General features: G+C 37.7%; 1 protein-coding gene across 15 annotated transcripts in view; it reads right to left on the bottom strand.

The window, feature by feature from the left end:
- The window catches only part of synj1 (synaptojanin 1), a 106,396-nt gene that overhangs the window by 18,593 nt on the left and 75,016 nt on the right, over positions 1-12,787 (bottom strand). For 10 of the 15 annotated variants that reach the window (XM_073045068.1, XM_073045066.1, XM_073045073.1 and 7 more), the window contains 4 exons: positions 7,720-7,854; positions 4,921-4,959; positions 4,057-4,104; positions 9-47 (listed from right to left, as the gene is read on the bottom strand). In XM_073045068.1, the coding sequence (XP_072901169.1) occupies positions 9-47; positions 4,057-4,104; positions 4,921-4,959; positions 7,720-7,854 (261 nt within the window). The remainder of the gene's footprint in view (positions 1-8; positions 48-4,056; positions 4,105-4,920; positions 4,960-7,719; positions 7,855-12,787) is intronic. The other 5 variants (XM_073045076.1, XM_073045075.1, XM_073045077.1 and 2 more) reach the window with 5 other exon arrangements.

Below are 12,787 nucleotides of genomic sequence, written 5' to 3'. Positions count from 1 at the left end.
AAGTTTACCTTCTGGTTCTTTCCTGCCTTGTGCTGGGCTCTTTGGCACTATGCAGCATAAAATGGAATTGAGCAAATTTCACAATGTTTCAGTAACGTGCAGATTTACATTTAACACCAAAGAATATTCCAAGTTTCAACTTTATTCAATAATCATATTATTCTCTTATTGAAACAACTCAGGCGATCAATTTTCAAGCAATAGGAGAAATGCTGCATAAATTGACAACACTATGCTTAGGCAGAGTAGAAATGATTTGAACAATATCCCCATGGAATAAAATTAATAACAGCACTGTTGTGAGTGACCTGAGGTTGATTTTGTGTGTACTGTATATATGTAATCAATGTTCCCTTTAATTTGTAATAACCAGTGTGGGCAAAAATCCTGTGCTGTGCAATCTTTTGTCCAGTTACAAGTGTTCACTGAACAACTTCTTCAAAAAAGCAGTATAAATAAGCCAGTTCTAAATCTGCAGACAAATCATCGCAAGCTCTACATTGACCACACCTTCTGCATCAGAAACCAGAAAAGGAAATGTGATTGTGTAAGATCGCAAAATATACTTAACATGCTAATAAGATAGAGGGTGACAACCTTTCGCTCACAGTTTAAAGTCCTTTGTGCGCTTGTAGCAAAAGATGTATGCACACACACCTCAGAGGGAACAATGTATGTAAATATCATTAAGTTCATGGAGTATCTTTAAGAAATGTGTCTGTTTCATTGTACCATGTTTGAATCCTCACTTTGGATATAGAATAAAAAGTTGAGGGCACAAGATATAGGAGTAGAAACAGGCCATGGTGCCCCACTATTTTTCTTGTATTTTTATTTACAGATACAGCACAGTAACAGGCTCTTCTGGCTCAACAAGCCCGCAACTCCTAATTACACCAATGTGACCAATTAACCTACTAACTTGTCTTTGGTGTGTGGGAGGAAACTGGTGCACCCAGAGGAAATCCATGCGGTCACAGTAGAATGTACAAACTCCTTACAGGCAGCGGCAGTACTGAACCTGGTTCACCAGCGCTGTAATAGCATTACACTACTGACAACGCTACCATGCCTGTGCTGCCCCAATCAATAAGCTCATACCTGATTTGAACTTGGCCTAAGGTACACTTTCCCACTTGTTCATTCCTTGAGTATGCATATAATTAAAACATATGTCCATCTCAAGCACTGTAAATTATTTCAAAGATTACCAGCCCTCTGAAGAGATTCCTCTCTTCACTTAAATGCATGATTCCCTAACTCTGTAACCATACTTCTTGACTTCATATCTTCCAATGAGTGGAAATATTCTCTTAGCATTAATCCAGTAAAATTCCTCAACATCTTATGTTTTTCAATACGATCATCTCATTTACCTAATCTCCATTAAGTTACTGTATAAACCAATTTTTAATCCTCTTGTACTGCAGCATTCTATAGCCTCTGTACTATAAAAACCTACTATCTTTCTAACAGTTCTGAGTAATACTTTGCCCAATTTTTATTCATTCACATTGTATCTCCTTTTTGCAGATTCTTTGCATGAGAACATCTAAATCAGGTACAGGAGAATACTTTGTCCCTCAGCCTACACCCGACATTTACTATGATCATGGCTGATCTGACTGCAACCTCAGTGGCACATTCCTGACTACCTGTGGTAACCTTTCAACCTTTCCCTGTGATACAAGGGAAGAGCCAACACTGCATCAGGATTGAGTGTGCAGTGGGGAGATAGCCAGTATAAAGAGGTGGGGGGAACAAGAACTGGCAGGTGATGGGTGGAACCAGGAAAGGAGGGGATGATGTAGAAACAAACACTGGAAGGTATTAAATCAGATATGGGAGGGATGACAGGCAGATGGAAACGGGATAAGGAGGCCCAATGGGTTAAGTATGTGGGTTAAAGAGAACCAAAGAATGATTTTGAAATTACATATCAAGTATCCTTTCACAGGTGCTACCTGATTGACTGAGTTTTAGTAGCAGTTTTTTTGCTTCAGGTTCCAGCACCTGTCAGTCTCGTGTCTTCCTCAGGATATTTGATTATACTCTTCTGAATGCCAACAGATACCATTTTCCCTCCCCTGTCCCCTCTTATTCTATTCCTAACTCTAGATTCTTACCTCTTCTGACTTGCCTATCACATCTCAGCCTTTCCTCTATAGTGTACTATACAAACAGATTGCTTCCTCTCCAGTCCTTTACCTTTCCCACCCACCTGGCTTCACCTGTCATCACTTAGTTATCCTTCTTCCCCTCCTCCTTCCCCACCTTTTTCCCTGGCATCTTCCCCCTTCCTTTCCAGTCCTGAAAAAAGGTCTTGGCCTGAAATGTCAACTGTTCATTTCCATACCTGACCTGCTGAGTTTCTCCAGCATTTGTATCTTTTGAATAGATACAAGCCAAGTATGTCCAATCAACCTGCTCATTCCAGGTATTATAAACATGAGATACTACAGATATTGGAAGTATGGAGTAACACACAAAATGCTGAAGGAACTCAACTAGTTAGGGAGCATCTATGGAGAAGAATACAGTCGATGTTTCGGACTGGGATCCTTCATCAGGACTGGAATCGAAGGAGGAAGCACCCCAGGTTCATTCCAGGTATTAGCTTTGTTAACCACCTCAGAGTTGATTCCAATCATTTGTTAAAGAAAGTGATAATTACTGTACTCGCCAAAGCACTATATAACTGAAACGAAACCCTCCTATTTCATTAGTGAATTCTCTAACATAAAATGGGAAAGTTAGATTTCCAGAACATTTGATCTACCTGCATACCAGCATTTCTTGAATCATGCACTCTGCAGCTCTGAGGCCTGCAATCTTAATAATGATTTTCTATCATTTGTGCTAAAATGAACAAATTTATTAACACTCCTCATTATAATCCAGTTGTCGGATATTTTCCCACTTGCCTAAACTATTTAATCACTTTGAAGCTTCATTATGTTCTTTCCCCAACCTATTTTCCCCATGTATTTTTGTGTCATCAGCTAATTTCCCAACCATATTTTTGGTACCTTTATCCAGGTAATTTATATAATTTGTTTTAAAAAAAAACACCTGCAGCTCCAACACTGAATATTACACCTTCTGAATCTGAAGAAGATACAATGATTCCTACTTCTAAATCAGAGAATTTTGGAAAACTTTCTCCTCCTGCAACTTGCTGTTTTTGTACATCAAGAAAATTTGGCTGCAATATATGCCACCCTTCAATATAATTCTCAGTGACTCTCTCTAAGCCATTAATATGGATCATAAATTGGAAAACCAATTGTGCTGTCCCATTAATTTTATTGGTAGTGTATAGTAATCAGGCAAGAACAACTTAAGACAAATTGTGAGTGATTTTCAGCTAATATCCTTTTCTTGAAGGACTATCTGCTGGTCTGAGAGAAATTATCCAACAATTGTTAGAGACAGAAAAATAGAAAATAAAAAAGTATTTGAATTGGTATAATAACTTTTGGCATTCCACTTATAATGTCCTAAAGCACTTTATTTTAAGTATAGTTGCTGTTCTAGAGTGAACATGGTAGTCAATTTGTGCAGACCAAGCTCTCACAAACAACATCGTGGCAATGACTAGTTCACATGCTTTTGTGAGGTTGGTTAAAAATAAAAATTGGTCAGGATGACAAGAGTAGCTTGCCAGATAAATGGAAGCAGAAGGAGAGTTGAGTATTGGACAGAAAGGCAGGCAGAGGAATTGAGAAGGAGCAAACAATGGAGAAGGAGTGAATATTTCTGTAACCACCTTTAGGAAGCAAATAAAATGGCTGCATTGCATTTTAAACAATGAGTTAAAATTTACTACATATACACTTGTTTGTATAAATGCTGTTCTGCTACTTCACTTTAGGAAGTTACTAGGGAAATTTTTCAAAGGAACACAAGCTGATGAAGTCCCCTTGACAAAGTAATCACAGCAAACTACATGCAGATACCCATTATTTATTATGTAATTTTTTTATTCAAAATCGCAAACAAAATTACTTCATTTAACTCTAATAATTTACACGTTATGTCATAGACAAGAGTTACCTTCCATTTCCTTCCTAGCTAACCCTGGACTGACAGGTGCCCCAGGACCTTATGAGGGGAAAAGAAAGAAAATATATTCTCTACATAATAACCATCACAGTAGACACAGCAAGAGTAGAAAATACAAAGCAAGAAATTGAAAAACTTTGAAGAGCCATATATCTAGCAGCTGGTTTAGCCACTTCGATTTATGAAAGCCGAATGCAGAGCTAGCCTTGTAGCACTGTTTGTGGAACAGAGTTACCTGTGGACAATTACCCGAAGTCACTATCAATTTAAGCAGAATTAAGCACAAATGGGGAATTATCTACTTTGTAGTTTATTGATAATATTACCATGGTTACATTAATTTTGTTGCCTTTTTGTGATTGTGCAGTTCAGTAAATGTGGTGCAATGCCAATTGACTACAATTACAAAATAACAGTATAATATTAATTGAGACAGTGTTCCTGCAAACCAAAGTGAATGGATTAGCTCTGAATGTACTGTACAGGAGTTGAAAATAATACTAAAAGGTAGCCTTTGATAGGAAATTTTAAAAAATAACAGATTTCAAAACAATCAAGAAAGAGGGTTAAATGACATCCATTGCTTTGCCTTAGTCTCACAAGGCAAAAAATACACAAAGCAAAAAATGTAAACTATCCCTGTGTAGTGAAAACAATTCAGTGGTACTGACTCTTCCTTCAATCAATTTTTATAGTATTTTTTCCAAGTGCAAAGGAAAAATGAAGTAATAACTTTACTCAAGGGTTTACATTAACGTAAGATTAAAAAAACTATTCAGCACATCATGCAGGGATTACTGTTATACATAACCGGAGGTTAAGATTTAAGGAAGTATCAAATATCATAATTTTTACCTTTCAACTCTTTCCTAGTGGCTGCTGGACTTCTCGCTCCTTCACGAAGCAATACAATTATAGTGCAGAGAAGGCCATTAGTATGTATGAAGCAAACATGAGCTTAATGTTAGTGTACACAAATGTATGTGCATGCACACTATGGTTTATTTAGTTAGAAACATGTACCTACCAATAAGCTATATAAATTGTTTTTCATTGATTAAGTAGTTTAATAAGGCTGTTAACAAAGATAAAACACTGATGCTAGAAATTTGAAAGAGTCTGGAAACACTGAATAGGACAGTATCTGGGAAAGGAGAAGCAGGATCAACATATCTGGTCAAAGCATCAGAACTGGGAAAGAGATAAAACATATTAGTCTTAAGTTGTAGAGTATGGAGGTAGGATGGAAAGGTTAAGGTAAATACACTATGAAATGCAAAGCTGTAAGAAGTATCCATCAAGTAAGGCTTTCTACAAAGTAATCCAAGAGAATGGCCTGATGAGCATCCTGTTATGTGCTCCTTTACAAAATCAATATGAAACTTGAACTTACAGAATCTATCCCACTGCTAAGACTCTTGAATGGCCTCTATATACTATGAAGAACTTGTGATCTCTCAATCAACTTCATCATGCCACTTATTGTGTCCTTATTTGTCTACCTGCACTTCACTTTCTCTGTGACATAACTTTATATTCTGCATTTTTTAATTGTTTTTCCCTTTGTACTTTCTTGATGTACTTGTGTTTGGAATGATCTGTATGGGTGGCATGAAAACCTGTTTTTCACCTTATCTCAGTACATGTCACAATAATAAACCAATTAAATAAGGATTTTCAATACACGGGGAAATCAGATGTACATTGTTGTTTATATAATGAAATTGTATTGGTTTAAAAAGAAAACAAACTGCAGATCTGTACTTAATTGAAGTTGCAGACGTCGTGACAATGTCTACAAGTATTCAACCCACAAGATACTATATTTCTGAAGATGACCACCAAGTATTACAGGCTTTCTCACTTCTCCCTCACATTGTAACCCAGACATAGCTAACAAAAATTAGTGGACAGCATTAAATCAAAAATGAGTCAAAGTTGTTTGAAATATTAACAAACTTGGTTATTGTGACCAATTTAGAAATCGGCAAAAACACCCTTACAGATTAAGAGTAAAGGCAGAGTAGGAGAGTAAATATGCAAGAAATATAACAATGGGGAAAAGAAATCTACAAGATTGTTTCCAAAAACAAAAGTAAGATTATTTAAGACTGACTGGGATGCCTTAGAAGGTAAGTTATAATTGGGAAGAAAGAAATGGTAGTTAGAAACTGGTACTTTGGTTCTACCTTCACAACAGGACACAAATAACTTCCTAGAATTGGTTGGGAAAGAAATACTTATGAAAAAGAGGAATTCAAGGAAATTAATGAGGCTTTTTGAAGTACTCTTAACTTTAAAACTCGGATAATCTGCATCCAAAAGAAATAGCCATAAAAAAAAAGTTAGTTGAGATCATCCAAAATCTGATAAATTATGAAACAATACCTGCAGATTAAAGGAGGACTATTTTAAAAAGGAGGCAGAAAGGAACTATAAACTGGTTAGTTTAGCATCATTAGAAGTGAAATTGCTAGTCTATTAGCAAGGCATATAATATAGAAAGTGTCATTGGGATTAAACACAATCACCAAGAATTTGTGAAATGGAAATTGTGTTTGACAAACTTACTTGAGTTTTGAGGCTGTAACTAGTACTATAACGGAAAACCAGTGGAGGTGGTGCATTTGGATTTACAGAAGGCCTTTGAAGTTCCACAAATAATTGGTGTGCAAAATTAAAACATGGACAAGTGGGAGTAGTACACTCTTACAGACTGAAAACAGTGTGGGAGTAAATGCCTTTCTCAGGATGGTATGCAGTGATGAGTTTGGGATACTGCAGAGATTCTTGTTCGATCCCATAAATTCAAAGATTCTCTTTATCATTAATTTAGAAAAGGAAATATTTCTAAATTTAATAATATAAAAGTTGAGATTACATATAAAATTATATAAATAATATAAAAAATTGAAATTGTGAGGAAAATGCGAAGAGGATAAAAGATGATCTAGACATTTTGAATGAGTTAGTAAGTATGATGTAAGTAACTGAACTCAAATCACTTTGAGATCGGAAATCTCAGCTATTTAAATGGTGATGACTGAGAAACTGATTTAAAACACAAGTTACTGAAAGTAAACATGCAGGTATAATAAGCAGTTAAGACAAAGGGTAGTTTGTCCTTATTAAAAGAAGTTTTGAGTACAAGACCAATGATGTCTTTCTGCAAATATGCAGGATCTCACTGAGATTGCACCAAGAGTACTTTGTATAGTTTTAGTCTTCTTGCACAAGAAAGGATACACTTTGGTAAATGCAACAAAAGTTCACCAGTAATTGGCATGAATTTCATACAAGAAGAAACTGCATCTCCAGATCTAGTTTCACCTTTGCAATAAATAACATTCTGTTGGTCTTCCTAGTCACTTGTAGAACTTCCATTCTAGGTTTTTGTAAACATGTACAAGAACATCTGAAAATCCCTCTACATTTCAGAACTCTGATCTGTCAGTATTAAGAAAGGTTTCTCAACTTTACCTGCCAAAAATGAACAATTTTGCATTTTTCTATATTGTACTCCATTTAACAGATTTTTTTTCACTCATGTTTGGAAAAAGTTCAAAGTTAATATAGTAAAGAATAAATTAAGGAAGACAATTGCAGATGAATATGGTGGGTAGAATGGAGAATGGGTAAGAAATAAATATCTACCTGTAGGAGGAGGAGGCCTTTGTGGTGGGACAGGTCTTGAAGGAGGAACTGCAGGACGTGGTGGTGGTGGCCGTTTTGGTTCCAGAGTCTGACAACTTTCCTTCTGTGCTGGGACTTGTTGGAACTCTGAAAAAGCTAATAATAAAATAATATCTCATTATTCCTTAGTACAAAACTGGATACAGTCCTGGGTATTATCATAGTAGAAATGATAAAATCAACTGTAATAAAACCCCAGGCAACTAATTGCAGAGAAAAACTAGTTCTTCAATTCAATGTTAATATCTGATCATCCAAATTAAGTACTTTGTTTCTGCTTTCTCCCCAGATCCTTTGATTTCTTTGGCTTGAAGAACAACATCTAACCCCACCTGCCTGAACATATTTAATAATTTAACATTAACTGTGATTAAGAATTCCAGAGGTTCACTACTTTCTGGGAGTTTTTTCACATCTTAGTGTTAAATGGCCTATCTTATACCCCTAGTCTGTGTCCACTGAATTCCCAGCCATCAGTAACATCTTACAGTCCAGTCCTGTCCTCAAATAAAGAGGTCCTAACTGCACACAATACTCAAGGTATAATCTCACAAAGTCCTTGCTGTACATGGCAGCAAGACCTTCCTGCTGCTGGACTCAAATCCTTACCTTTTGCTGGGCAATGTACCATTTGTTGCCTTAATTGCTACTGTTCCTGCATGTTTAAGTTCAATGTTTAGTGCACAAGGGACAGCCAATTCTCATAATAACTGCCCTTTCCTTATCTATCAGTTATCAGTTATTTCTGAAAACACTACATTCTAGATTCTTCAAGTAGCTACAGAATTAAAGTAAATTTGCTCCTTTTCCCCCCTTAAAATTAGTTGGAATACCACATTTTAAATAGTAGGTAGCCTACTAAACATGTGTCCTGCCTGGTGGCGCAATAATATCAGCGCCGGACTCCAGAGTTCAAATCCAAGTCGGGTGGAGCATCGAGCTAGCAACTTGGACTCGTAAAATCAAGAATAGCTTGCTACGGAAACACCGTCATGACGGTGCCCCGATTACTCCACTGCCGAGTTAAGGGCTATTCTTCTTCTTCTACTAAACATGTGCATTTTAAACTCAATGGGTTTATATAGCTTTTTAGATGTTATAATTTAAAGATGTATCTGCCTTGTTTTGGGGTTTCATCAGTTAGTGTAGAAAAAATGTTGGTTTTAAAAGGGTAGAATTATTGAACAGATAATAGAAATAGTTAAAAGATACGATTATCAGTAGTTTAAATGAATAAAGTGAGGAAGATCTAGGGATCATGCCATATTTTGCCAGAACCAGGTTGGATACGAGGAAGTGTTTTTTAAATTGCTCAACAACATTAGTTAAGAGTGTAATTTGATACATGAATATAAAAAGGTAGCAGGTATTAATTTTTAGGGGGAGATTTGAAGTTATTTTCACATAGGGTATACAAATCAACTCCAGTGAAATTTCTTATATAAATGGAATTGGAGTGGAGACTCTCATATTTTACCCCCTATTTTGATGTGGATTTTTTTCTATGCTTTCATAAGTTTAGGCGTTAAGGGAACCAGGCACTATGGAGTTATACACATCATATGTCATCTGACCTGCTGAGTCCCTCCAGTGTTTTGTGTGTGCTGTTTGGATTTCCGGCATCTGCAGACGTTCTCATCTTTATGCTACTACTACTACTGCAAAGTCTCTTCTAAGGATGCCTACCCTGAAGAAGTTCAAATTTTCCCTTCAGCACACCCTCTCTCACTGCTCCCCCAATGTGCTCTCCCCTCTACTGCTCTCTAATTAAGGTTCTCTCTTTTCCATAGATGTTGTCTGACCCGCTGAGTTCCTCCACCATTTGGAATGTCTTGCTAGGATTTCCAGCATCTGCAGATTTTCTCATCAACATGGAGTTAGTTCACAAAAGTGGCACTTCGGTAAAAGATGAACCATGATCTTATTTGAATTGTGAATCGGACAAAACAGGCTGAATAGCCTACTATTTCTTTACTCTCTATAGCATAAGAAGGATATTTGAAACATGTTGTCTCAGGAACAGCGAAAATCTTGATGAAATAGATAGTCTTTACCTTCCTGTAATTTCTAAATCCATCTACAAGTTTGCAAGTGACACCAAATATCAAATGATGATGAATCCACATGGTAGGCTTATTCAGAAAGTCAGAAGGCATGGGATCCAGGGAAGTTTAGCCAGGTGGATTCAGAATTGGCTTGCCTGCAGAAAGCAGAGGGTCGTGGTGGAGGGAGTACATTCGGATTAGAGGGTTTCACTAGTGGTGCCCCACTAGGATCGGCTCTGGGACCTCTACTTTTCAAGATTTTTATTAACGACCTGGATGTAGGGGTAGAAGGGTGGGTTGGCAAGTTTGCAGATGACACAAAGGTTGGTGGTGGTGTGGATAGTGTAGAGGATTGTCGAAGATTACAGAGAGACATTGATAGGATGCAGAAGTGGGCTGCGAAATGGCAGATGGAGTTCAACCCGGAGAAGTGTGAGGTGGTACACTTTGGAAGGACAAACTCCAAGTCAGAATACAAAGTAAATGGCAGGATACTTGGGAGTGTGGAGGAGCAGAGGGATCTGGGGGTACATGTCCACAGATCCCTGAAAGTTGCCTCACAGGAAGATAGGGTAGTTAAGAAAGCTTATGGGGTGTTAGCTTTCATAAGTCGAGGGACAGAGTTTAAGAGTCGCAGGGTAATGATGCAGCTCTATAAAACTCTGGTTAGGCCACACTTGGAATACTGTGTCCAGTTCTGGTCACCTTACAATAGGAATGATGTGGAAGCATTGGAAAGGGTACAGAGGAGATTTTCCAGGATGCTGCCTGGTTTAGAGAGTATGGATTATGATCAGAGATGAAGGGAGCTAGGGCTTTACTCTCTGGAGAGAAGGGAGATGAGAGGAGACATGATAAAGGTATACAAGACATTAAGTGGAATAGATAAAGTGGACAGCCAGCACCTTTTCCCCAGGGCACCACTGCTCAGTACAAGAGGACATGGCTCTAAGGTAAGGGGTGGGAAGCTCCAGGGGGATATTAGAGGAAGGTTTTTTACTCAGAGAGTGATTGGTGCATGAAATGCACTGCCTGAGTCAGTGGTGGAGGCAGATAAACTAGTGAAATTTAAGAGACTACTAGACAGGTATATGGAGGAATTTAAGGTGGGGGGGGGTTATATGGGAGGCAGGGTTTAAGGGTCAGCACAACATCGTGGGCCGAAGGGCCTGTACTGTGCAGTATTGTTCTATGTTCTATCATAGCACTGAAGGAAATAAAGAGCTTTGTGACAAGGTGTCATCACAACATTCTTTTCCTCAATGTCAGCAAAACAAAATTTAATGTGTTTTAATTTAATTTAATTTAAAAAAAATTAATTCAAATAACCAGAATTTGTTTCGGTTATTGACTTGCTCTGCCCGAGACCACAGGAAATTGCAGAGTTCTGTGCGCATCTCAATACATCACAGAAAGCAAAGGAAGCCTCGTGCAGAACTGGGAGTGACAGATTTAAGATAGGAGCTGGAATATATTTCAAGAGACTGGAATATAAAAGCAAGGATATAATGCTGAGGCATTAGAAGGCATTGGTCAGACCACACTTGGAGTGTAGTGAGCAGTTTTGGGCCCTTTTTCTAAGAAAAGATGTGCTGGCATTGGAGAGGGTTCAAAGGAAGTTCACGAGAATTATTCTGGGAATGAAAGACATCATATGAATCAGAATCAGGTTTAATATCATCGGCATTATGTCGTGACATATGTTATCTTTGCAATAGCACTCCAATGCAATACGTAATACTAGAAGACTGAGTATAAAATAATTAAGTGTGTATAAAATAAGTAGTGCAAGAATAGAAATTAAAAAGTGTAGTGATGTAGTATTCATGTCTATTCAGAAATCAGATGATTGATCCTCCTTATAGTTACTGTTCTATAGATTTGCTAAGTCTGTCCGCAGGGAAAAGAACCTCAAGGTTGTATGTGGTGACATGTATGTACTCTGATAATACATTTTACTTTGAACATTTGAACAGCAGAGGGGAAGAAGCTGTTCCTTAATCGTTGAGTATGTGCCTTTTTCCTGATGGTACCAATGAAAATAATGCATGACCTGAGTGATGGATGTCCTTAATGATAGACATCACCTTTTTCAGGCATTGCTCTTTGAAGGTATACTTGATACTATGCAGGCTAGTGCCCATGTAGGAGCTGACTAAGTTTACAACTCTCTGAAGTGATTGACTGCTCTGCACCTTTACTCAGTGGAATTCAGAAGAATGAGGAAGGATCTCATTGAAACCTATTGAATGTTGAAAGGCCTAGATAGAGTGAATGTAGAGAGGATGTTTCCTATGGTGGGGGAGTATAGGACCAGAGGGGCCAGCTTTGGAATGTAGGGATGTCCTTTTAGAATGGAGATAAAGAAAATTTCTTTAGCCAGAGGGCGGGGAATCTATGAAGTTTGTTGGCACAGGCAGTTGTGGAGGCCAGGCCACTGGGTGTATTTAAAGCAGAGGTTGATAAGTTCTTGATTAGTCAGGGTGTGAAAGGTTATGTGCGGGGTGAAGGCAGGAGAATAAGGTTGGGAGCGAAATGGATCAGCCGTGATGAAATCGTGGAGCACACTCAATGGGCCAAATGGTCTAATTCTGCTCCTATGTCTTATGAGCATTCCTCTACCCCACCCCTGTTGGGCAGAAGATACAACAGTCTGAAAGCACATACCACAAGGCTCAAGGACAGTTATAAGATTACTAAATGACCCCCTTTATGACAAGACTGACTTCACTATATACCTTATCACTGCCTTTCATCCTATTCTATTCCTGTAATGCACTTTCTCTGTAACTGTGAAGCTATTCTCCATTGTTTTTCCTTCACTTGTATCAATGCACTGAAGTGATTAAATTATCTGTATGGAGGATGTGCAAAACAAATGTTTTCACTGTACCTCAGTAAATGTGCCAGTAATAAACCAATTTACCGAATTTGCTTCATAATATTAATGCAGAGTATTGGTTATCATTGTGCATTAATAGTGT

Source organism: Hemitrygon akajei, chromosome 5 (assembly GCF_048418815.1).
Source record: "Hemitrygon akajei chromosome 5, sHemAka1.3, whole genome shotgun sequence".
Lineage (NCBI taxonomy): Eukaryota > Metazoa > Chordata > Chondrichthyes > Myliobatiformes > Dasyatidae > Hemitrygon > Hemitrygon akajei.
The sequence above is the reverse complement of the archived record's forward strand: the minus strand, read 5'-3'. Positions and strand labels throughout refer to the sequence as shown.